Source organism: Sus scrofa, chromosome 3, assembly GCF_054392235.1.
Source record: "Sus scrofa isolate SSC_HxYL_T2T_F1_AM1 chromosome 3, Sscrofa_HxYL_maternal_Yorkshire_Landrace_v2.0, whole genome shotgun sequence".
NCBI lineage: Eukaryota > Metazoa > Chordata > Mammalia > Artiodactyla > Suidae > Sus > Sus scrofa.
In genome coordinates this window covers 172,817-196,796 of record NC_139385.1, presented here as the reverse complement: position 1 = coordinate 196,796, position 23,980 = coordinate 172,817, and the positions used below count along the sequence as shown (strand labels likewise).

Sequence of the window (23,980 nt, the reverse complement as noted above, 5' to 3'; positions counted from 1 at the left end):
GTCCTCCATGCTGCCCTCCCCTCACCCCTGCAGCCCCCAGCTGCTCTGAGCTGAACCAGCCCAAGCGAGGCCACCCCTCCGTCCTGCACGGGCCCGATGCCGCTTGGCAGGGCGGCAGCTTGCGCCCCACGAGCGCCGTTTGTGTGGGTCTCCGCGGCACTCCCACACGCAGCCCCGACTTTGCTAATGGAAACCTGGTGATCCGTGGCGCGAGTGGCAGACATCTGCTCGGGGTAACGTGCTGATGATGTACGATGGGTGATCAATCAGCGGATTTGCAAGAAAGGCATACAGGATTTAATTATAATTGCGTTGGGCAGGTGTGCGTGGTGGAGGCGACATTTGAATAGGTCAGACCAGCCCTCGCCCCACTGTGTTGTTTGGGATTAAATGCCATTCACTCGGAGGGCTGGGAGCCTTTCCGAAGTCGCAGGGTATCACACGCTGGCAAATTGAAAATGTCCCTTTGCTTTTACAAACATGATTGATATCCTTTGCAAAACAAATGCAACACCTCACAGTACACGCGTCTCACCGCCGGGTGCCGCTTCTTGCTCCGGCCGCCGTGGGCGTTTGCCCAGGAACATGGCAGGGAGGCCCTGCTGACTCCGACCTCCTGGTTCCCAGGCCTCGTCCCAGCTCCAAGGCCGGCACATCCAGATTTTCCTACTCAGGGCAAAGGGCCTTTCTGTCTCCATGAGCCTTATCATCAGAACGAAACTCTAGAAGAGAACTCGAAAGATAAAGTGAAACTACTTGCTCAGGTGGCAGCAGAAAAATCTATCTTCAGATATGCTGTCTGCCTTGTACTTACGTATAGAACCACGTTCACCATCTGAGTTACCTGGTATCATTTAAAATGATGCTTTCAGCACTACCGACAAAGGGGTAGAAGTAACAGGACAAACAGAGCACACACCCACGAGGCACACACACACACATACACACACATGCACACACGCCCGCACCTGCATGCACATGGCCACAGCACAGAGGGAGCTGTGTGTTGCCACGCTGATGCCTACATCCTGGGTCTGGGCCTGCTGTGTTGCAGGTCGCAGATCTGTAAATGGGATGAAGGGAACAGGGCCGGGGTGCTGGCTGGTGGACAGCTGGCATCAGGGGCTCAGCACCCTGCCTGGCCGGCCGTGAGAGCCCATGGGCTCTGGCTGCTTCCCCAGCAAAGAGTTCTGGCTGTGGGTTTTGCAAAGGCACGCTGACCTCCGTGTTACAGCCCTGGTCCTGTCCTATTGGCAGAGGCTGCCGCCGGTGGCCCGGCAGGGCTGAGTGGGCACAGCACCACCAATGCCCATCTCTGCAGTCAGGGCCAAGCACCACACATGAGTTGGAAGGAACGGCCGCCTCTCTCCTCCTTGAAACAATGAAAGGAACATGTGGGGTTCTATTTACAGGGTGGGTGAAGGAAGGAAGGCTGTGATTTAATGAAATGCCCAGCCTTCTGAGTCAGAAATGAAGCCCAATGCAAGCATGTCTTGTGCATGATTCAGGCTGCCCCCCTGCCCTCCGCTACCGCCAGCCCCAGGTTCTCAGAGTCCGATAAAGCAGGACTGTATAATTCCCAGTCGAGACAGCCAGCCTCCTCGGGTGTGTTTTTGCTGTTTACAAAATTAGCCAATCATTGTCACCTAGTGAATCAGATTAGGTGTAATCCATACTAATGTTCAAATTAAGTCATGGGAAGCAATTAACTCTGCAAAAATGGGCTGGTGAAAAATGATAAGGTTGGTCAAATAGTTTCACTGTGCATAATTGTGTTTTTTTAAATGCCCGTCTCTACACAGTAATTAAATCATTTACATTTCAAGTGCAGTGCACCCACCTCTGATGCTTGTGATTGTGCAATTCCTAATTGTACACCTCACAGCGTAGCAGGAATTTATCAGCTGTCTGCCGTGGAATGTCTGCTTTCTCGGGGAACCAGCTGGATGGAACGTGCCCCAAGAGAGCTTACTCCCTGCTCAGAAGAATTAGGAAAAGAGGGCGTCGCTGCCCCCCCCCCACCCCGGTCCCAACTTTGGACCTTCCCCCCTCCCCCCAACCCCCACCCCGTTTCTTCCTTCCTTCTTTTCTGGATAAAAAAGTGCACGGAACTTTTTAAACAACCATCAATAAATAATCATCTGCCCACAACACGAGATGCATGTATCACTTCCAGTCACATCACCCAGAACAGGGACAGAGGCAAAACCCTTGTGCCTCATTCTGGGGATCAGTTAATAGCTGCCCTGATGGCACTTGGTTGTGTCCAGCTCTAGGGAAGATGCCCACAGTTCCCTGACTGGACACAGTTTGCTGGCAGGTTCCACGGGCAGTGGTTCATGAAGCACACTCTCCAAAGTTACCTTGACACTAAATGAACCTGACCCTGAACCTGAGTTCTTAAGCAGAGTCTCCTGGCGAATCTAGAGCCAACTCTTAGGTCAACAGGACCCTGGTGGGTTTTCTTTCTGAAGGGATCGAGCCACGGCACCGAAATGATTGCCTTTCACCAGATCACCGTCCTTCCCTCCACCCCCGGCTGCCTTCAGCATTGAGCACGAGTCTGGAAGTTTGTAGGATGTGGCGAAGCGCCAGGTCTCGGCTGGAGGGGGCGCTGAAATCACCAGGAAGACCCCAGGCTGCCTGGGTGCCAGCCCGGGGCGGGGGTCAGCCTCCACCGCTCACATGGGCCACAGGTGGAGGTTCATGGGCTGGGCCTCCCGCCGAGGGCATCTGCCCTCCTGCGCACAGGGCGCCTTGAGCCCGGGAAAGGGGTCTGGGGCCGAGAGGATGTAGTCGATGCTGAACTTGATGTCTCTGTGCTCTTCTCTCCCCAGCGCCGCGGGGCTGGCCGGGCTGGTGGGGGTCGGGGGCTTGGGGCGGGGCGCCGGGGACGCCCTCGCGCCGGCTGGCTCAGGGGGACCCGGGGGCATCTCCGCGGCGGCCGCGCGCGCCCCCCGGGTCCCCTCGCGCTTGGGGCCGCGCCGCCGCCGCCGGCGGCGGTAGTTGCCGTTCTCGAAGAGATCTAGCAGCGACTCGCAGCCGCCGGCGAACGTCCAGTAGTTGCCTTTGCCCTTCTCGTGGCCCTCTGTCCGCGGCACCTGTGCGAGCAAGGGTCCCGGCGCTGGGGCGGCTCCCGGTGCGCCCCGCCCTGCCCGCCGGCTCACTTAGGGCCACTTTGGGCGCCAAGTGAGCCCCGGACGGCCCCAGAAATGATGCGCTCCCTGCCTGGGGGTGGGGGCGGCGCTCGGTGAGCAGGCGGAGGCAGCCCAGTTTGCTAAGAAGGAACTTCCCAGCAACGGCCCCGCTGCTGCAAAATACCACCCCCCACCCGCAGTCAGGGGTGACTTGGTCCAGGTGTCACCAGGCCTGGAACCCTCAGGGGCAGCTCCGGGGGTGGGAGGGGCTCACCTTGACGAAGCAGCTGTTGAGGGACAGGTTATGGCGGATGGAATTCTGCCAGGCACGCTGGTTGGCACGGTAATAGGGGAACTTGCGCATGATGAAGTCGTAGATGCCCGACAGGGTCACCCTACCCGCCGGGCTCTGTTGAATGGCCATGGCGATCAGCGCGATGTAGCTGCAAACAGGGGCGCTCAGGCCACGCGGGTGGGGAGGAGGGAGCCCCAGAGCACGTCTGGAGTCTCCCCCGCCAGCCCTTCCAGCGCGCCCGGGCCACTGCAGGGGGCATCCGCTCTGCTCCCCCTTCCCACGAGGCGCCTGTGCGTGGTGGAGGTGGAGGGCTTGTTTGAGGTAGGACCCCTGGAGCCCCCCCCTCCCCACGCGCCCCCGCACCGTGTAGATGCCGGAAACTCTGCCTCGAACCCGGGCTCCTCAGGGAGGCTGGAGAAGCTTCCTGGCTACCCCCAAATATGTGGACGAGGAGAAAGTCCTCCCTCGTCCCAGGCAAGTCCTGGGCCCCTGGCGCAGGAAGGTTGCTGTCCCCCGCGCCCCGCCCCGGCCCCACGGTCACCTGTACGCTGGCCGCGTGAGCCGCTTCTCCTCGTCAGAGCTGCCCGCTGGGTAGTCGTCCGCGTCATAATTGAAGCAATTGTAGGGATACTGCGAACTGTCAAACATCTTGGCGCACCCGGCGCCTGCAGGGCCACCGCTGCTGCCGCCTCCTCCGCGCCGCCCGCCGGCCCTCCAGGTCTGCGCGGATGTCCTCGGTGGCGCGGACCAGCGGCGTCTGCACTGCCGCCGGAGTGAGCCCCTCTGCCGCCAGAGCAGCTCTCCGCCAGAAGTGGGAACCTGGGCTCCTGGGGTCCCCCCGCCCGCCCCCACCCGGGCCTCTCGCGTCCAATCCCGGCGCGGGGGGAGGCCCCAGTCACCGGTAAAGCGGCCGAGGGGAGCGGAGCTGGTTCTCGGTGACCCTCTGACCAGGAAGGAGGAGGGAGCCGCGTGCTGGGTGGTCCAAAAGAGGAGGAGGGAGGAGGGGACCACCGCGCCCACTCGCCGCTGTGTCCGCCTCCCCCTGGCCCCAGAAGCCAGAGCAGATCTGGCTGGGTCCCCTGACCCAGAGCTAAGGTTACTAGCAGGCTCCTCCCGGCTGCGCCCTGAGTGCACCCGGGGACAGGTGGGCTTCTGGGTCTCCAGAGCGGACTCCTGGGCTGCCAGAGGGAGCCAGGAGCAGGGCCACAGGGAGGAACAGGACAGTCCCCCTTCTGCCCCCAGGCTCTGCACCTCCACCTTCAGCCCCAGAGCTGCGGGGGTCCCGGCTGTGTCAGAGTCCTGCCAGAGACACAGGGTCCAGCCTCTCCTCCCCAGGCATGTCTCCACTGCACTGGCTCTCACGGCCCAGAAGCGCGCCTCCTCCGAGGCCGTCACTCACTGCGTGCACTTGATGCCTTAAAATAAGGACGTTGATCCCTTGTCAGATTATGGTTTACAAATAAAAACCGCACTGCTACTTCCGGCCAGCCTTCCAAATCTCGGCAAACAGTTCTGGTGGCCAGCCCAAGCCCAGACCTGGCGGGGAGGGGATTTCAGGTCAGCCAGCCCAGAGCTCCTCCCAGGAAAGCCGTCTCCTGGGGGCCAGGCTGAGCCTGGCACCACCGGCACCTTCCATACTGCGTGTGTGCTGACCCATCCTCAGGAGACTGTCCCTTCCCTATAAAGGTCACACACCAGCCCCATGGAGGAGTGGGGCAGGGGGTAGGGGGTGCTTCCAGGAGCTCACGGAAAACACCAAAGTCAAAGTAGCAGGACCGGGAGGCCGTGCCTTCCCTCCTAGCTGCAGGAGGAACGCCTGCGTTTGGGGTGGGAACTTGGCCCCAAACCCCACGATGCACTTTGCAACACCCCTGGTGTGACTCTGCAGTCACCTGCGTGTTGTGTTTGGGTCCACGCATGCGTGAGGATGCGCGGCGGCCACGAGGGGCGTTTTCCCGGCCCGTTGTGCACATGGCTCTGGCCCTAGGCTCTGAGTACACATGAACTCAGTCCAGCAGCAGCCCCTCGAAGGCCGCTCGCCCGAGGCACAGCGCTCACAGGCGGGGACGTCCCTGTGCCTCTGTTGCTGGGGAACCAGCTGCCACAGCCTTGGTGGTTTATCTTCCTCTCACTCGCCCTCTCCGGTCAGAGAGTAAAAACACCAGAACCCTTAACTTCACAGCAAGGAACCCCAAAATCTGCACAGTCATGGCTTTTCCGAACCTGTCAGAGAACTAAGGATGCTGGGCACCAACTCAGACCCAGGGAAACAGGCCCCTCTGTGGACCTCTCTGGACACAGGGGAGGAGAGTAGGAGCAGGCCATGGTCTGACAAGGCCTCCTGGGGCCAGGCCTGCGGCGCGGAATTGGAGGGCTCCCTCCCGGAGCAGCACTGAATCCACCCAGGGAAGGTGAGAGCCGTTGGCCCCTCGCCCCAGAGGCGCTGTGGGTCCTCAGACCAGGTCTGGGGGCGGGGAGGAGCTTCTGAGGCATGCAAGAAGGTGCCTTAAAGTTATTCCCTTGTCTGGAGTTCCCGTCGTGGCGCTGTGGTTAATGAATCTGACTAGGAACCATAAGGTTTCGGGTTCGATCCCTGGCCTTGCTCAGAGGGTTAAGGATCTGGCATTGCCCTGAGCTGTGGTGTAGGTTGCAGTGGCTGTGGTGTAGGCCAGCGGCTGCAGCTCCAATTAGACTCCTAGCCCGGGAACCTCCATATGCCGCAGGTGTGGCCCAAAAAAAGAAAAAGACCGAAAAAAAAAGTTGTTCCCTTGTCTAACTGAATGGAAAACGAAGGCTGCCTGGTTAGAAAGCCTTCCAAACGTGTATTGGTTTTTTCAGGTTTGGAAACGTGTGCTTGACTTACTGCTGGAAATAACTTATTAATTAACTTGGGGCCAGATTTTCTTAAAAATGCCATTAATGATGGCAGCAGCAGCAATCACAGGCCAGCGGGGGTCTAAGATTTTTTTTTACATTTGGCAGGACAATCCCATGAGTCAGGCCTACTGTTTACTCCGCTTTACGGGGGCAGAGACGGCAACCAGCTCACCCCACTGGTGTGAGGCAGGATGTGAACCCAGGTCCTTCAGGGAAGGATGTGACTACAGTTGCAGGGTGGGAGGCTGGGCTTCGGCCTGGGGGCACCACAGAGATGGTGCCTCTAGAAGCTTCTGAAAGGCCAGAGCGCTTTGACCCACCAGGTGAATTCCACACTCTCCTTTGGGGTTGAAATCGATCGGTGTATTCAACAGTCACTGGAGAACGACCCACGGACTCGGGAGGTATTTTGGAGTTCCAGGCATTGTGCCGGGTCCTGGACAATGAGGGGCAAGGCCAACAGTCCCCTGCCTGGGCTCTGAGACCAGCCTGGAAGCCAGTGGGGCCACTCTGATCCCCGGACACTGAAAGGACAGGCTGTCTGGGTGGGGGTCCGGGTGGCCAGCCTGGCTGAGGAACCCATCTGCCAGGCAGCTGGAGTCTTGGATTCCAGCCCTGAGGACCTAGGGGGCTCGGAGGCCAGACTCTGCCCATCTCTGCCCTGGGCAGTCTGGTCTTGCTTTTCTCAGGTTCTCCACTAGATGGTGCAAAGGGACCAGATGTGGGCTGGGTCCCCCGGACTGTGGCCGCAGGACACATCCGGCTGAGTGTAGCTGGGGCAGCTGTGACCTGGAGCAGGGACGGGACAGAGCAGAGGCCTTGGGCGGGGCTCGCTGACTGGAGCACCCAGCAGCCTCGCGGGGCCGCCGGGTGAGGCCCTGCAGTGCACCCTACAGCCCCCACCCCCAAGGGCCCCTGAGCGGCCTCTCCCCACTTTTCCATTAAAGCTGCGAGGCCAGGAGCTGCCCGTCCCCGTTGGGATGGGTGGACACGGTTCCCAGCCCTTGGCCAGCCCACAAACCCCAGCCCTGAGCAGAGGGAGAAAGGCCCTGTGAGCACGCAGGGCCCCCACAGGGCTTTGGAGCTCCCCTGACACAGCCGACAGCCATCAACACCATCCGCCAGCCAAGGCTTCTGAGCGTCTCTGATCACCTGCTGCCATCACGGTCCCTCTGGGTGGGGGACAGTGACTCAGGGGAGTTTTCCGTGGGGACGGGACAGGGCCCTGTGGGGAGGGTGGGCGGAATAGGCAGCCTACCCCTTGGGAAAGCAGACTTGGCCGAGGAGCTGGATCGGAAACCTTCTCCTCGCTTTGTTCAAGACTCCCTCCGCCTGCCCTCGCCCCCCACCCCCCGCAGCGGTCCCCCTCTCAGGGGTCTGGCAAATCTGGGTCCCCAAGGCCAGGCACTGCTGCATTAATTCAGGAAAGTCCCTTCACCTGGGCCTCAGGGTAGACAGTGCTAAATGGGCATATAGTGGGATTCAGCTTCCTACCCACAGAGCCATGGCCAGGAGCAGGCAGGACAGGGCAGGAGGGCCCCGGGCTCCGGGTGCAGCCCTGCTCCTCCTTTCCTCCTGTACTGCAGCTTTGTTTGCATTTTGAATCTGTATCAAAGGAATAGATGAATGCAGGTTTGTTTGTTTGTTTTGCCTTTTTAGAGTCGCAGGTATAACACATGGAGGTTCCCAGGCGAAGGGTTGAACTGGAGCTGCAGCTGCCGGCCTACACCACAACTCGCAGCAACGCCAGATCCTTGACCCACTGAGCCAGGCCAGGGGTTGAGCCCGCATCCTCATGGACACTAGTCAGGTTCGTTTCCGGAGCCACAACGGGAACTCCTAGATGACCACAGTCTTAAAAGTCTTAAATAACCTTACAGGTCGGATCACGGGAAAGGCCCCGCCCACCTCGTCCCCGTGCCGGAAGCGAAGACCCAGAGACACCACTTTCTGTACGTCTCCTTGGGTGTGTTGCTTTTGTCCTGTCTTTGCCCTACCGCTGTACTTCTAAATGACAGGTTTTAAAGTGTGACAAGATACCTGCCAACCTACACGGAAGGACTCAGGTCCCCAGCCCCTCCCAGTTTCCCCTCGCGGACAGCGCGGGCTGTTGGGCCTGAGAACCTCGTCATGGCCGGGCCGGAGTCCCTGGCTGTGTGGCTGTCACCTGGACGGATGTGTCCTCGTCCTCAAGGCTGCCCTCCAGCCTCTTCCACGGAAGGAGCAGTTCCTCTCCGTCCTCCTGGGACTGTCCCCCTTCCCGTCTTCCTTCTCTTGTCTTCTTCCTGGTCCCACAGCCCCGCGCTGTTCTCAGGACTCGGGCTGTGTGCATAGCCCTGTTGCTGGGCACCCGCTCCAGCCTCACCTCCCGGCTTCCAGGGGGGCGGCCCCCTGTGGAAGGGACTGCCCGCCAGCATCCCAGCCATTGCCCCAGTTCTGGAGCCTCTGGGGCTGCTTCCTGTGGGCCGAGGGACCGAGAGCCTGTTCTCCCTGCCTGGCATGGCTCAGGCTCCACGGAAGCCCCTCCCAGCAAGGCCTCGACCTTTGCACCCCCTCCTGCCTCTGGCTTTGCATCAGCTAATTTCAGCAAGAATCCTGTTAATGCAGGTTGATGAGAGGTTTCCGGTCTGCCTGCACCAAGAAGGCTGGTTTAGCCAGAAGATCCAGGTAGGGGTTTTCCAGCCCCGACCACACCTGCTCCTTAGCGGTAAGTCCCCACCTTCCAGGCGGTGTCGGGAGCCCGGTTCTGCACTGAGGCCTCCTGTCCCTGTGCAGTGGTGCTGAACGAACCTCCACAGCTTGAATGTGCCTTTTTCGTATGAGGATTATTTGGCTGTTTTGAGAAACAAGAGGAGAACCTGCCCTTTTCGGAGGGATGGTCACGTGTATAGACCTCGCTCCGTAAGCGGCTCCACTCAGCTTCCGAGGGGCTGAGTCTGAATCACGAGAGACCCAAGGGGAGAAGCACAGGCTTCAACCCACGTAAGCCCCACACCGCACCCTCGATTCCGCTCTTCCTGGTCGCCCCATAACTGGCCTCCCCACACCCTTCCTTTGTCTTTAGCTCCGTGTCAGGAACGGGGACAAAGACCAAACACGCGTTTCTTATCGTCCCCTAGCTGCAGGTTCAGAACACTGCAGACCACGTGGCTGAAACAGCAGGCACTTCTCTCTGTCCTTGTTCTTGAGCCTGGAAGCCAAGATCAAGTTTCCAGCAGGGCCGTCTGGTGAGACGTTCCAGGCTTGCAGAAAGCCTCTGGGTGCACGGGGCGGTCTGAGGGGGGAAACAGGCCAGAGAACCCCTAATAAAAGGCCGAGCTGCTGTGATTCCTCTGCGGCTGGAACCCCAAGGTTCACGAGCGCCCTTAGCAGGCAGGCTTCCTCAAGGCCCCACCCCCCCCACCCCCCACTGGCTCACACGCAGGAGGTGGTCGGCAACCCAGAACCCCCTGGCCCCGGCAGGACTCCCCTGACCTGGGCTTCAGGCACTGTGGGCAGCAGTGGGGGAGCTTGTGGCTGGAGGGCTGGGTCTCTTAGACCTTTGGCTCAGCTCCCCTATTGTCCCTATGCCTGGTCCAGGCACCACTGTCCTGACTCTTGTGCAAACACGGGTGCCCACATGGTGCCAGGCTTGTGGAGACTCTGGGGCCAGCCCATGGCTTCAGGGATTTGCACTCAGCTCCCCAGAGCAGCCAGGAGTGGGCCAGGCCTCCCTGCAGGCCACATGCCAGGCTAGGGCCCTCCACTCCGGGTGCCTGGCCAAGCCCGGTTCTAGGATTGGCTTTTGGGAGGGCGGGCTGGCAGGCAGCTGAGGACCAGGGAGTGAGGGACCCAGACCCCACGAGGCCCCCAGCACACACTTGCTGAATCTTTATTGCACTTGTACACATTGCAAACTACTCCACGGAAACGCTGTGAAGGTAACCAGCTGCCCGGCCACCAGACAGTGCCTCTCACGCGCACGGGCTTCTGAAGTGAGTCAGAAGGGGCCGCGAGGAGGCTGAGCAGCCAGGGAATGACTGGTCCTTCGATCACCTGAGGCCTATGCGGTATTCGTCCATCGCCGAGAATCTGCGACACGTCCTCGGGAGTCTCCCGCAGCCCCAGGTGACTCTCGGCCCGGGGAAGGGGGAGTTTTGCCATAAGTTCGGTCAGAGTGAGAGCCCTTCGCAGGAGCACATGGCCGCGGGCAGGGTGCGCCTGCATGGGGTCTGCCAGGTGGTCCGGGGCCATAGAGCCGTCTCTACGTTTATACATTTACACCAGGTATAAATACAAAATAGTAAAGAAAGGCTTCCTTTCCGTACAAAAGGGTGGGTGGCCTGCAGCCAGGCCGCCTCTGTCCGTGGGCGCAGGCCGCTCCCCCAGCCCGCGTGGTCTGGAAAGCGAAGAAAGCGAGGCCCGGGCGGCCCGTCTGCTCCTGCGTGCGCCCGTGTCCCTCAGTGGCTGGCCTGGCCGCGGCTCGCGGTCACTACCTCCCGGTGGAGGCTCTGCGCTCGGGGCCCATGTCATCCTCCACGACGCTGGGCAGCCCGTCCCTCTCCACGCAGTCTCTGACCGCCTGTAGCACCACACGCAGCCGCCGGTCCAGTGCCTCCAGGTGTGGCTGGTACAGCACGGGGGCCACGCGGTCCGTGCGCAGGGACTCGGCCATCAGCAGGCTCAGCTTGTACTCCTCCTTGGCCAGGAGCTGCAGCCGCAGGTACGTGGACTTCCTGATCCTGCACAGAGAGCGCAATCAGGCCCCAGCAGGTAGGGCCAGGCCGACGCTGGGGTGACCCCTGGGGCCTGGCAAGCTGTCCCTCCCACTGTGGAAGGAGGGACTGGGAGCCCCATGGAGGGGGCAGAGGGCAGGCTGGGCCTCAGGGCTTTCCTCTGCAAGGTGGGCTGGGGCGGTGACCAGGAGCTGGGTCCTGGGAGGGGCACTGGGTGCTGCTGGGGATGGGGATGGGAGGGGGGCCTGGTCTGTGGCAGTGACAGGGAGGAGCCCAGGGCTGGGCCCGAGGGGAGGAGCAGGGCCGTACCTGCAGCACTGCTGTAGAGGCACCAGGATGGAAAGCTCGTCGTGGGAGTATTTTCCAAACCTGCAGGAAGAGGAGCAGAGCCGTGGAGGCCACGTGCAGGGGGACAGTGCAAGGCCTGGGACAAGGAAGGCACCTGAAAGCAGCCTGACATTCTGGCCCCTGGACTGAGCAGAAGCTCCAAGGTGTAGGGTCCTGGGCAGGCCGAGTGGAGAAGGCTCGAGGGCGGGTCAGCCTAGCGCCTGGCTACAGCAGCGTCTCTATAGCCAGGAGGAGTGGCGCACACACATAGCTGGCCAGAGGCCCAGAGCTGACACCCTGAGGGGTCCGAGCACCTGCAGCCCCGAATGTTTGGCGTGGTGGGTCCCCGCCCACACCTGCTCCTGGCCTCAGGCTCCCAGCTTACAGGTGCACGGGGGCGTTCACACCCCTTCGGAAGCCTGGCGGGCCCCTGCGTCACACAGGGACGGTGCCATCCCTCCGCCGGGCACCCGCTCCCCTGGGTCTGGGCGGGGCCCGGCCGGCCCTTCGCTGCATCCGGGGGCAGGTCCAGGCTCACCCTCTCCCGTTGTCCAAGTGGATGATGACCGTTTCGTTCCCAAACTTCTCGAACGTCTCGTAGTGATGGCGGTCCATGTTCCCTGCAGGGACAGGCGTGCCAGGAGCCTGCGTGTGGCTCAGGGCCCTCCCTCCCCGTCCGGCCTCCGAGCCGGGACACCCAGTCCAAGCAGGGCGCCCGGTGGCGGGGTCAGCGCTGGGCGTGGCCGGGGCAGGCGGGCGGGCCGGACGTACCCATGAGGAAGTCGAAGATGGTCATGTCCATGACGTCCAGGATGCGGTGGCTGCTGTCGTAGGGGGGCGTCTGCTTCACCTCCTCGCAGTAGTCGGGGTCCACCTCCCACCTGCGGGGAGCCGGCGTGAGACGGGTGGGCCCCTTTGCAGGCCCCGGAGCCCCAGAGCAGCCTCCGGGGTGGATCAGCACAGCGCGTTCTCGGGCAGCACGGGGGGAGCGGGTGCAGGAAGGGTGTCTCCTCGGAACAGAGCGTCTGCAGGGGACGCCCACCAGCAGCATCTGAGGCAGCATTAATGGGAGCACGGGGCTGGGGGGCGACCCCGTGTGTGGAGGTCATGGCTAAGAAACAGGGCCTGGCCCCACACTCGTGGGGACGTCTCCGAGGCTGGCAGGACGAGGGTCTCTCTTGCAAGAAGGTGCATCCACATACGGCCCCGCCACCCCTCACACCGCGAGGCGGTGACCAGCCCCGAGCCCGTTCTCTGCTTCAGGTCTGGCAGACCCCGGGGAGTCAGGCCCCCGAATCCCCAGCCCTCAGGCCCCCACTCACTCCGCCTTCTTGCGCTTGTGGTATGAGCGTCGCCAGGGGTTCCGCCAGGTCTTCCTCTTGGCCAGAGACAAGTCCGGCAGGAAGGCCGCCAGCGAGCCCTCGATCTGGTCCGGCTTCCCGCACAGGGCGTGCTCCGTGGAGCAGTAGTAGGAGCACTCCCCGTAGAAGCAGATGTTGTTGGCTGAGGGCGAGACATGCAACGAGGGGGAAGCTCGAGCAGCGCCCCTGGCCTGGGCCAGCGTGTCCCCCGTCCCTCCACGGGCGCCCCTCACCCACACTCTCACGCTTGGACCTCAGCCGCCTGCTCCAACGCCAAGGCACAGGCCAAGGGCCACACAGCTCGGCTCCGGAGTTAGAGGTCAGATCTGAACCCACACTCGATCTTTTCATTTTTTTATGGCTGCAGCCGTGGCATATGGAAGCTTCTGGGCCAGGGACTGAATCAGAGCCACAGCTGCAGCAATGCAGCATCCCTAACCCACTGAGCCAGGCTGGGGATCGAACCCTCGCCTCCCCAGCAACCCGAGCCACTGCAGTCGGATTCTAAACCCATTGCGCCACAGGGGGAGCTCCCTTCCCGCTCGTTCTTGTCACCCTCAAATCTCAGGGACCGGAGTCTGGGGAGATTCTGGAGTTGACGTTTAAGGGCCATTCAGTGGCTTGAAAGAGGCCCCATACCAAGAAAAAAGCGAGCAAACTCAGCATGGGGGAGATGCCTGCACATTGTAATCCGATAAGGATCCAGTATTTGCACGTGTAGGAAGTCGTATGAGTGAATAATAAAAAGAATAACCCAATTAATACGTGGGCAAAGGAGTTCAAAAGACAGTTCTCCAGAAAAAGAGCAGAAATGACCACCAAGGCCATGCTTAGCTCCACAGTCGTTAGGGAAACGCAAAATCAAATACGCAACTTCTCACCTACTGGGATTTTTTTTTTTTTTTTTTTTTTTTTTTTTTGCTTTTTAGGGCCGCCCCTGCGGCATACGGAGATGTGGAGGTTCCCAGGCTAGGGGTCAAATTAGAGCTGTAGCTACCGGCCTACACCACAGCCACAGCCACATCAGATCCGAGCCACGCCTGCGACCTACACCACAGCTCACGGCGACGGCGGATCCTTAATCCACTGAGCGAGGCTAGGGTTCGAACCCGCATCCTCGTGGTTCCTAGTCAGATTCCTTTCTGCTGCGCCATGAGGGGAACTCCCTCACCTGCTAGGATAGTTTTGATCAAAAGAACAGATAATAACCAGTGTGGCTGCGGGTGTGGAGAAATCGGATCCCTAGCACAGCAATAGCGGGCATGTCAAATGGTGCAGCTGCTGCGAAAAACAGAACGTTGGACAAATGTTAACGCAGGACCCAGCGATCCCACTCCAGGCACACACCCAGGAGAAATGAAAACACATCCACACAGACGCTCGTACACAGCAATTTCACAGCAGACTCTTCCCAGCAGTCAGTGGAATCAGCCCACGCGCCCACGAAGCCAAGGGCAGAAAGGCACAGCGTGCTACATCCGCACAGTGGAGCCGCATTTAACCGTAAAAGGAGCCAATTACAACACCGGCTCCCACAAGCACGAACCACAAACGTCACCCCCAGTGGACGAAGCCAGACACGGTGTACGTGAAGCACTGGGAGCAGGCAAATCCACAGGGAAATACTGGTGGCTGCTGGGGCCGGAGGGGGGGACAGGGGGCAGTGGGGGTGACCTTGAACAGGGATGGACTTCTCTTTTTTTTTTTTTGTCTTTTTGCCATTTCTTGGGCCACTCCTGCGGCATATGGAGGTTCCCAGGCTAGGGGTCCCATCAGAGCTGTAGCCGCTGGCCTACACCAGAGCCATAGCAACACGGGATCTGAGCCACATCTGCGACCTACACCACAGTTCACGGCAACACTAGATCCTTAACCCGCTGAGCAAGGCCAGGGATCGAACCCACGTCCTCATGGTTCCTAGTCGGACTCGTTAACCACTGTGACACGACGGGAACTCCAAGGGATGGGCTTCTCTTGGGACAGAGCAAATGTTGTGGAATCTGACAGTGGTGACTGTTGCCCAGCATTGAGAATGTGCCCAAAACCACTGAACTGCACACTTCAAGTGTGGGTTTAGGACAGGTGGATCACACCCCAGGAGGGGGGTGCACCTCATGCAGGGCCCCCAGGCGCGTTTACCTCTTCTCATGTTCAGTCACTTCCCGCCTGCTGGGACAACAAACCCAGAGAGCCTGGGTGTGCAGAAACGTGGGGCCAGGAGTTCCTGTCATGGCTCAGTGGTTAACAAATCCAACTAGGAACCATGAGGACGTGGGTTCGATCCCTGGCCTCGCTCAGTGGGTTAAGGATCTGGCGTTGCTGTGAGCTGTGGTGTAGGTCACAGACATGGCTCGGATCCCGCATTGCTGTGGCTGCGGTGTAGGCCGGTGGCTACAGCTCTGATTTGACTCCTAGCCTGGGAACCTCCATGTGCCGCGGAGCAGCCCAAGAAATGGCAAAAAGACAAAAACAAACAAAAACAAGAAATGTGGGGCTGGAGCCCAGGCCCCGCTGTGAGCCCCTTCCCTGTGCAAACGGATGCCAGACCAGGGTCCCTCTCCTGCTGCACGTCCTGCCCACCCGGGACACGCGTGTCCTTCTCTGGCCACAGGAGGCAGCCACAGCCCCTCAGAGTCAAAACGGAGGCTCGGGAACCCTCCAACTGTGCATTTTCAGCCAGGATGGAAGCCACAGCAAACCCCGTCCCCGCCCCTCCCTCCTGTCAGGACCCAGTGCCGGTGCTAGGGAATGACTGTCGGGGACCAAAGAAAGCTCCGCCTGAGATCTCGTCTGCATCAGCACAGCTCCATCTCAGCCCACAGCTGCACCATCGCAGCCCCGTTTTCAGGAGGAAATCCTTCTCTGAGCTCTGGAATTCATTGCTCTAACAGCCTACGCCCGGCTTTAGGTGCATTCACGTGAAAAGGGAGGAATTTCCTGAGCCCGCATCAAAGATCCAAATCTGCTCTCTAAAGGGACGTCTGAGGTGGGCTCTGAAAGCCCACGGCCTCTTGTGTCCCAGCTGTGCAGCCTTGGGCGGGCTCCTGACCTCTCTGAGCCTCTGTCCCCTCTGAACCTGGGTGCAGCAGCTTTGAAGCTGAGCTTTGAGGCTGAGCGTTAAACTCAGTTAACCCCAGGGGAAGGTGTGACAGACAGGTGACAGACAGCTGGGGCTGCGGCCAGGGCCCTGGGAGGGCCTGCCTGCTCCAGTGACCTGAAGCCCCGGCGGCGGCGAGGGCAGTGCCCTGGGAGGGGCCAGGCCTCTGTGAGGACTGGGGGTCCCACTGACAGGGACAGAGCAGGCACAGGTGATTGTAGAACTCCCAAGAGGGGATCACAGATAAAGAGGGACACCTGGGGGACGCCGGGAGCCCACAGTAAGTTCAGGAAAAGGCAGGCTTGCTTAACTAGGGAATGGCCTCAGGTCATTGGGTGGGGGTGGGACAAGGCCTGCGGGTTCAGATTCAGGCCAAGGGCCGGAGTTGAGGACCTTCAGCTGATCTGAATACACCGCTTGCTGGATGCGAAGGAGGAGCTGCTGCTCCCAGAAAGGAAGAGGTGGGCTTTTCCGACCCCTACTCCCCTTGGAGGATAAGACTGTGGCCCAGCGGATCCTCGGGCAGAGCTTCCTTGCCTGCCCGCTTGCACCTCTCACAAGCGTCCCGTCCTAACACATGATCTCGCTGAACTCCTTCTGTGCAGAGGCATGGAGGACCTGGACTCAGGGGGTCCCGACACAGGGTGAGTGATTCTAATTTAAAACCGTGGGTTCAAGTCCCAGTCTGGGTTCTGGCCGTTAATACTGTCAGTTTCACCAACATTCGCTGCTGGAGGGGCCCAGAGGGGCAGGCAGGCCCTTCTCTGCAGGTTCAGGGGGTTGCCGACAGCAGGGGGTGGGGCCACTGGGAGGGGCCTGAGGATCCTGGGGTGCAGCTTCTGGCCCTCTGTGTGGCCACAGGTGTGAACAGAGGCCCAGGGACCACCCAGCCAGCCTTGGCCGACGCAGCAGGAAGAGTCCATTTAAAGCAGGGATGAGTGGCTGGAGGCGCAGAGGAGGCTCCGGCGGGGGGGGGGTCACACAAGGCAGCTCTTGGGGTGTGAGGCACCTCCGCAGAAACTTGCTGGAAAAGCACGAGAAACGTCTTCTATGGACCCAAGCTCTGCCTGGAGCCTCCACGCAGCCCTGGGGCGTCACGCTCCCACTGCCCGGCCACCTCCTCCCACTTTATTGGGTGCCCTGCCCTCTGTGGCCGCCCACATCTCCCCGTGGTGACTGATGCCAGAGCAGAGCTGCTCAGGTCCCTGGAGGCAGAAGGGAGGCGGCCTGGGTCACAGTCTCCAGCAAAGCTTGCCCCTCCAGCAACTGTGGCCTCTGATGGGTGCAGACGCACAAGCAAAACAAAAACGGCCCCCATGAGTCCAAGGAGGTCTCCTTTTCTCACATGAGATCCGAGCTGGCTCCCGCTCTCCTGCTGCTGTAGAGAGAGCCAAACATTTCCAAAGGCTTTCAGGGAGAAATCTGGCTGCCAGAGCAGGGGCGGTGGGAACAGACACAGTCTGGGCTGAGAGGGTGGGCGTGAGAAGCGGCAGGCGCCACTGAGCCTGCAGCCGGGCTGCTCTGAGAACAGGGTTCAAGAGCGCGAGCCGGGGGTCGGGGGCGAGCCTCGGGCACCAGGCAGGCCTCTTGTGAGAGCAGCCAGGAGCTGGACGGACACCAAGGCTGGAATCGGCCGCAGCGGAGAGACAACCAGGGTGACCAGCGGTGCCGACACACACTGGACTCCCCTCTTTCTGGAGAAAGGAGCCCCGTTCCTCTCCGTTCCTTTCCGTCAGATCCCAGTCCTAGGCTGCCTTTCCCCACGAGACCACCGCCCAGCTCGTCGGCACGGAGGCCCCTCCGCGCCAGAGGAAGCAAAATGCAACAGAGAAACGCCTTGATTGGTTTCCCGTTCTGAGATTTAAACTCCGGCCCCAGACGCCACATCTTGTGGGCACGTTACTTCGTCCCGTGTTCAGGGCCCATCAGCCGTCGGGAGACACAGGATGATGCTGTACGGTGGGAGAGCCCGGAAATGAAAGAGAAAACGTGGGCTGGGCAGCAGCTCAGGTGCCATCGTGTGAGAGAAGACGGAGAACCCACCCCACTCCCAGAAAACTGCGGACGAAACAGCGCCATCCACAGATAGCGGGCATACCACAGGCCATCTGGGGCACAGGGGCAGGAGGGGGCTTTGGGGGACGGACGTGGTCACCCCCTGGACTGGGGGGGCCACTCCAGGTGCAGCAAAGCTTCTGACTCCGAACTTCAATAAACTCTTTACAAACGGGGGCGCAGGGACGACAGGCCAGCCCGAGTGAGGGATCGGGGCTCCTGCCTCTGCGGCTGAGTCACGCAGCCCAGGCCATGTGCGCAGCCCAGGCCAGCCCGTCCCCGGGCCGCGCGGCCCAGGCTCAGGAGAGGCCGACTCGCAGGCCCTCCAGGTTCCCTCCTGACACACAGGCTCTCGTGCGGCCCCTTGGTTTCTGGTCACGTGGGCGAGACCCTGACGGAAAAGGGACCGTGGCCCTCCTGCCTCTCGGGGCATTTCTGTCCTGCGTTCTCCTGACGGGCTCCGCGTGGAGGAGGATGAGGCCCTCAGTGCCCTGGACCCGAGCGTCAGTCTGGACACTGGTCCACAGGAAAGGAGCTTCTAGCCCGGCGTTGATGCGCCAGCAGATCCCCAGACGCAGCCGGTCAAGGGCCTCACGTGGACGCTTGTCTGCGTGGACTAGCCAGGGTGGGTGCAGGCGAGGCCGAGGCTCTCCTGCAGCGTGGGCGGCGGGAGGGGGTCCACGCTGTGGGGGGGTCTCAGTGGCCCCGCTGGGGCACTGACCCCTTTGCCAGCATCATAGGGACACCTCAAGAGATCCCCAGACACTTAAGTGACAAAAGTCCCTGGATGCAGAAGGAGCTCCCCGCGGCTCAGGCCAAGGGAGGCACCCAGAGCAGAGCAGTACAGGGCCTGGCCCAAAGGAGGTGCTGTGGAGCCCCCAGTGCCAGATCTGAAACCAGCCGGGCCAGGTGCCTCAGCCTGGTGTGCCTGTGTTTGCATCACTGTCAGCACCCCACTGCGCTGGGATCTGGAGGAGGATCCGTGCCAGGCCTCCGGGCGCCAGGGGAAACGGCCGCTCTCTGGACAGCACGCAGCGGAGGACGGGGAGGACCTGCCACTATGTAAGGGTCTTGCTGGGGTGCTTCTCAATCTAGGGGAGTTCAGGGAACAGAGGTCCCCTCCGGCTAGACCACCTGGAGAAGACTTCTCGAGATGCTGGGAGTTTTCTAAAGCAGAAACAACCTCTGGGAATTCCCATTACGGTGCATTGGAAACGAATCCGACTAGGAACCACGAAGTTGTGGGTTCGATCCCTGGCTTCGCTCAGTGGGTTAAGGGTCCGGCATTGCCGTGAGCTGTGGTGTAGGTCGTAGACGCGGCTTAGATCTGGCATTGCTGTGGCTGTCGTGTAGCCCAGCGGCTGCAACTCCGATTTGACCCCTAGCCTGGAAACCACCATATGCAGTGGGTGCAGCCCTAAAAAGACAAAAAAGGAAAAGAAAAGAAAAAAGAAACAACCTCTGTACCAGCCCAGGGGATGGAGTCGGGACGACCGAGCACATTTTGGAAGCTTTTAGAGTGAGGGAACATGGTAGCACAAGGGCAGGTTACCTCGGGAGGTGAGGTTACTGGGGAGGTGAGGTTACCTGGGAGGTGAGGTTACCTGGGGAGGTGAGCTTACCTCGGGAGGTGAGCTTACCTGGGGAGGTGAGCTTACCTCGGGAGGTGAGGTTACCTGGGGAGGTGAGCTTACCTCGGGAGGTGAGCTTACCTGGGGAGGTGAGCTTACCTCGGGAGGTGAGCTTACCTGGGGAGGTGAGCTTACCTGGGGAGGTGAGCTTACCTGGGGAGGTGAGCGTACCTGGGGAGGTGAGCTTACCTCGGGAGGTGAGCGTACCTGGGGAGGTGAGATTACCTGGGGAGGTGAGCGTACCTGGGGAGGTGAGCTTACCTGGGGAGGTGAGCGTACCTGGGAGGTGAGCTTACCTGGGGAAATGAAGAAGGTTCTCCACAGCTTCTTGTCCCGAGTGACGTCCCGGATTTCTTTGGTCATGTTGACCATCCTGCCGGCCACAGGAGGGACCCGGCGGAAGTCCAGGATCCTGGTGGAAGGACAGAGACGGGGCCCTCACCTCTGTGCCCACTGGAGCTGAATGGACGCCTCACTCTCGTCCATTAGGCCCTGCTCAGGGCCCGGGGCTCTGCCGTGCGGGCACTGACCAGCAGAAATGGACTCACCAGGGTGGAAGGTGGCAGAGCATCAGCCCCCCACCAAGTGCCCAGGCAACTAAGTCACGCCCCCACCTCAGGCCTGAGGTTAAAACAAAACCCAAATCATCTTTTTTCAGGGGAGCCGTTTCTTTCTTTTCTTTTTTTTTTTGTCTTTTTAGGGCCACACCCATGGCATATGGAGGTTCCCAGGCTAGGGATCAATTTGGAGCTATAGCTGCCGGCCTACACCACAGCCACAGCAATGCAGGATCCTCAACCCACCAAGCGAGGCCAGGGATCAAACCCGCAATCTCCTGGTTCCTAGTCGGATTCGTTTCTGCTGCACCACGATGGGAACTCCCACAGGGGAGGTGTTTCTGAAGCGAACGGCAGGCCTGCTTCAGGCTTGATGAAATGGGGCGAGGGATGTGAGCCTTTTTTGCCCCCAGAGGCAGTCAGACAGCTGGGCTGTGCCCACATCTCACCTGGGCTGTAAACAGGCCCCCTTTTCTACTGAGCAGCCCTCAGGCTTTGGGGCAACTCTCATTTTTCTACAGAGACCCTGTTCTGGGTTTGGGCTGTTCTTAACAAAGGAAATTGTTAAAAACTTGACTCGGGGATTTCTGTGGCCACCGCATAAGATTCTGATCTTTAAAAATCCCCAGCCTTGGAGTTCCCCTCGTGGCGCAGTGGTTAATGAATCCGACTAGGAACCAGGAGATTGCGGGTTCGGTCCCTGGCGTTTCTCCGTGGGTTAAGGATCCGGCACTGCCGTGAGCTGTGGTGTACGTTGCAGACGCAGCTCGGATCCCACGTTGCTGTGGCTCTGGCATAGGCCGGTGGCTACAGCTCCGATTCGACCCCTAGTCTGGGAACCTCCATATGCCGCGGGAGCGGCCCAAGTACAGCAAAAAGACAGAAAAAAAAAAAAATCCCCAGCCTTTCAAGCTTGAAAGAGCACACATCACGTGGGATCTTGTTAAAATGAAGATTCTGAGCTCTGGTCTGGGGAGGACCCTGAATTCTGTGTTCTAACCAGCCTGAGTGACACCGATGCTGCAGCCCCAGTCACACAAGCACAAAGCTTGGCCCTGCCATCTGGTCAGGGCCTGCAAGGTGGACAGGAAGGCTGGGACCTCCAGACCCCCTGGACCCCTGGGGCTGGCCAGAGCCAGGCCATGGACCCTGGCGGGGGCAGAACTCGGAGTCCATGTCACACGGCCACTCATCGGCCACCTGCCCACCTCCCCAGCGTCGGGGGCCATGCGGAGCCACAAATGAAGTCATGTTCTGCTGGGCAGAGCCTCCCGGAGACCGGGGAGCATGGAGCGCGGCGCCCAGTTTTGCGAGACTCAGGACTTTCCATCTCCCCAGACAGGTGGACACCCTGCGAGTCTCCGAGTTAAAACTCATGACACTCGGTCCTTCTGGCTCTTTTCGCTCCTCTACTCTGGATGGCCCCTCTCTCTGCCTGGTCACCTGAGCCTCTCCTGTCGGCCGGGCACGCCGCAGGGCACTCCGTGGGTGACAGCGCCAGGAGGGCTCACCTGTCCAGGTGGAAGGCAGCGATCTCCGCATTGTGCCGCTCGTAGTCGGAGAAATAGAAGAAGTCAGGCGGGGTCTCCTGCTCCCTCGTTTGCCTGGAGGAAACAGGACAAGAGAAGTTTATCACTGAGAAAACCTCCAGCAAAAAAAAAAAAAAGGAGGCATGAGGCTCACACCAGCTCCTGGGAGCCGACGGTCAAATTCCCATGGATTCAGGGAGTCTTTAAACATAGTCATCATTAAAAATTAAGTTTATAAACTTAGAATTTAATACATTGCACTTGAGCAGGAATAAACCCCAGCCATTTCACTCGCCTGCCGTTTCCTGAGCTGAGCCTGCTCCTCCGTTTGCGGATGGAAACCGGTGCTGGGGCACCTGTTCCCAGCCCACCTCGGTGACCTCATGCCGCGGGGGAAGTGTCTGCCCCGTGGAAACCACAGACCCTGCCCACCAGGCCTCCCCACGGGGCTGGTTATTAAACGATCAGCACCCCCCTTCCAGGCCATCGAATGTTCTCCCAAGAGGCTGCGGCAGGGGTGGCGGGGCAGCCGAGGAGCCGCCCCTGAGCGAGCTGGAGGCCCCGTCAAGGTTGTGCAAACTGACCCCAACCTGCCGTCAGCGCCTGGCGCTACCTGGACAGTGGGCTCCCTGGGGGCGCACAGGAGGCCTGAGGCGTGCAGCACCCGGTTCTGAAGTCCACAAGGTGACCGTGTCCCATGTCCCCCAGGGCGCCCCGCGTTTAGGACCGAACGTCCTGCCTCCACCCCTTCCCCTCGTCCTTGGTCTCTCTGAGCAGAAACCGAGGCCGCCGCTCTGCTGTCTGTGCTGTTCGTCTTCCTGGAACCATCTTCCCACCGCGTCTCCCAGAGCCTTGTCCTCCTTCACACGTGGGTGTTCCACCCGCCAGGCCCAGGGGCTCCCCGCACAAAGGGAGTCCTCAGGGCAGTTTGGAGTTTGGGTATTGGAGCCCAGGTAAGCACTGTAAAGGCTCTGACAAGGCCTGCAGCCCTGGCCCACACTCTGCATGTGTGACACTGCCTGTTAAGCTCTCAAGGCAAGTCCTTTCCACCTGCACCCAACGGCCCGCTCCTTCAAAAGCCTCCCCGAGCACAGCCGCCGCTGGGCCGGCCTCCTGGCCCGGTGCTCTGCCCCACACTGCCACCAGGAAGCCCCGCTGGGCCACAAGGTGCTCCAAGCAGGGCTGGCTACCCCAGGACAGTGCGTGGTGAGGGGAGCACAGCCCAGCCCTCCCTGGACTCCATGGCCCTGACTTCCCCAGCCCACTGTGAGGGAGTAACACTCGCCCCTCCGCCCAGCCATGGGATGGGAAGCCACGGGACCAGAGGCCATGGGGTCAGAGGCCACAGGACAGGAGGGCACGTGCAGGACTCTCCCAAAGGCTGGTGTCACTCTGAGCCTGGGGGCAAACACAGGGCTTGACCTCAACAGTCCAGTATGTTTGCCACAGTCCAGAGTCGTGTGGGAGCAAACAGGCTCCTGCAATGAGATCTAGGGCCATTCCTCACCCTGCTTCCCCCCTTCCCAGCCTCTAATCTCCCTGCCTCTGCCTCCCCCGCCTCCCCCTTTCCTCTGCCTCCACCTTCTCAGCTTCTGGAGGCACTGGCCAGGAAGGCGACTCAGCCCTCAACCTAAGGAGAATTTACCAAAAGAGGCAGACTTCCGAAGCCGGGAAACACAGAGCAGAATCCAGGGCCTCATGTGATCGAGCCCACACCCGCCCTCCCCATGCAAGGCGGAGATAGCCAATCCAGGCTTGAACGTCTCCAGGGACAGACTCACCCCATCTCCCCAGGTCACTGTCCCCAACCTGGTTCCCCCGTCTGGGTCCTTATTCTCTAAAAGGCAGCTGAAGTATGCCAGTGCACCCGTAAGCAGGCCATCCCCACTGCCAGCCGGCATCACTGCTAAACACACAAGCCACGTATGGGCTCAGGGCTGAGGACTGGGGGCCGGAGAGCCACTCTCTGGGACGGGAGGCCTCGCAGGGTGGCCCAGACCCAGGCTGCAGGCCAGCAGGTGGCACATCCCCCGGTGGGTCCCTCCCTTGCCCGCCTGCTCTCAGGGCTCCTGGCAGACACGCCCCTTTCTCCACACTTCCCTGAACCATCGTCACCTGAATCAGCCCTTCCAGGAACCAGCTTATGACGCTGGGGACAGACTATCGTTCACGATCCCAGCTGGTGCCCCTCTGGCCTGGGCAGGACTCTTTGAGAGCCACGAAGGAACACCCTGAAGGCGGCTGCTGGTGAACCAGGTGCCGGCCACCTACCTGCAGAGCGGCCAAGCTTGAGGTGGCACAGACACTGCAGGGGCTGGCAAACAGGATGGGGGCACCCCCAGCAGTGTCTGTGCCACAACAGAAAGGAAGGCCCCGCTGCCCACGACTTCTGAGACTGG

The 23,980-nt window shown here is 60.6% G+C and overlaps 2 protein-coding genes across 4 annotated transcripts in view; both read right to left on the bottom strand.

Moving 5' to 3' along the window:
* Positions 1-284: 284 nt before the first annotated feature.
* On the bottom strand, positions 285-4,443 carry FOXL3 (forkhead box L3). The gene is made up of 3 exons (XM_021085923.2): positions 3,974-4,443; positions 3,412-3,580; positions 285-3,101 (listed from the first exon to the last, which is right to left on the bottom strand). The coding sequence occupies exons 1-3, from the start codon at positions 4,078-4,080 to the stop codon at positions 2,682-2,684; spliced, it is 696 nt and encodes a 231-aa protein (XP_020941582.1). The 5' UTR covers positions 4,081-4,443; the 3' UTR covers positions 285-2,681.
* A 5,721-nt stretch (positions 4,444-10,164) lies between these two features.
* The window catches only part of FAM20C (FAM20C golgi associated secretory pathway kinase), a 36,710-nt gene continuing 22,894 nt past the window's right edge, over positions 10,165-23,980 (bottom strand). Inside the window, exons 4-10 of one of the 3 annotated variants that reach the window (XM_021085922.2) lie at positions 21,564-21,656; positions 19,792-19,907; positions 12,674-12,854; positions 12,123-12,232; positions 11,890-11,971; positions 11,334-11,393; positions 10,165-11,030 (exon numbers count right to left, since the gene is read on the bottom strand). In XM_021085922.2, the coding sequence (XP_020941581.1) occupies positions 10,781-11,030; positions 11,334-11,393; positions 11,890-11,971; positions 12,123-12,232; positions 12,674-12,854; positions 19,792-19,907; positions 21,564-21,656 (892 nt within the window). In that variant the 3' untranslated portion in view covers positions 10,165-10,780. Of the gene's footprint in view, positions 11,031-11,333; positions 11,394-11,889; positions 11,972-12,122; positions 12,233-12,673; positions 12,855-16,137; positions 17,762-19,791; positions 19,908-21,563; positions 21,657-23,980 lie in introns of those variants that run through there. The other 2 variants (XM_085016206.1, XM_085016207.1) reach the window with 2 other exon arrangements.

Excerpts from the sequence above, each read along its gene's own strand:
- FOXL3 (XM_021085923.2), bottom strand. The coding sequence starts at position 4,080 with ATGTTTGACAGTTCGCAGTATCCCTACAATTGCTTCAATTATGACGCG. Across the intron at positions 3,581-3,973 it reads CTCACGCGGCCAGCGTACAG|CTACATCGCGCTGATCGCCA; the intron begins GTGACCGTGGGG and ends CCCTGTTTGCAG. Across the intron at positions 3,102-3,411 it reads TCAACAGCTGCTTCGTCAAG|GTGCCGCGGACAGAGGGCCA; the intron begins GTGAGCCCCTCC and ends TTGCTCGCACAG.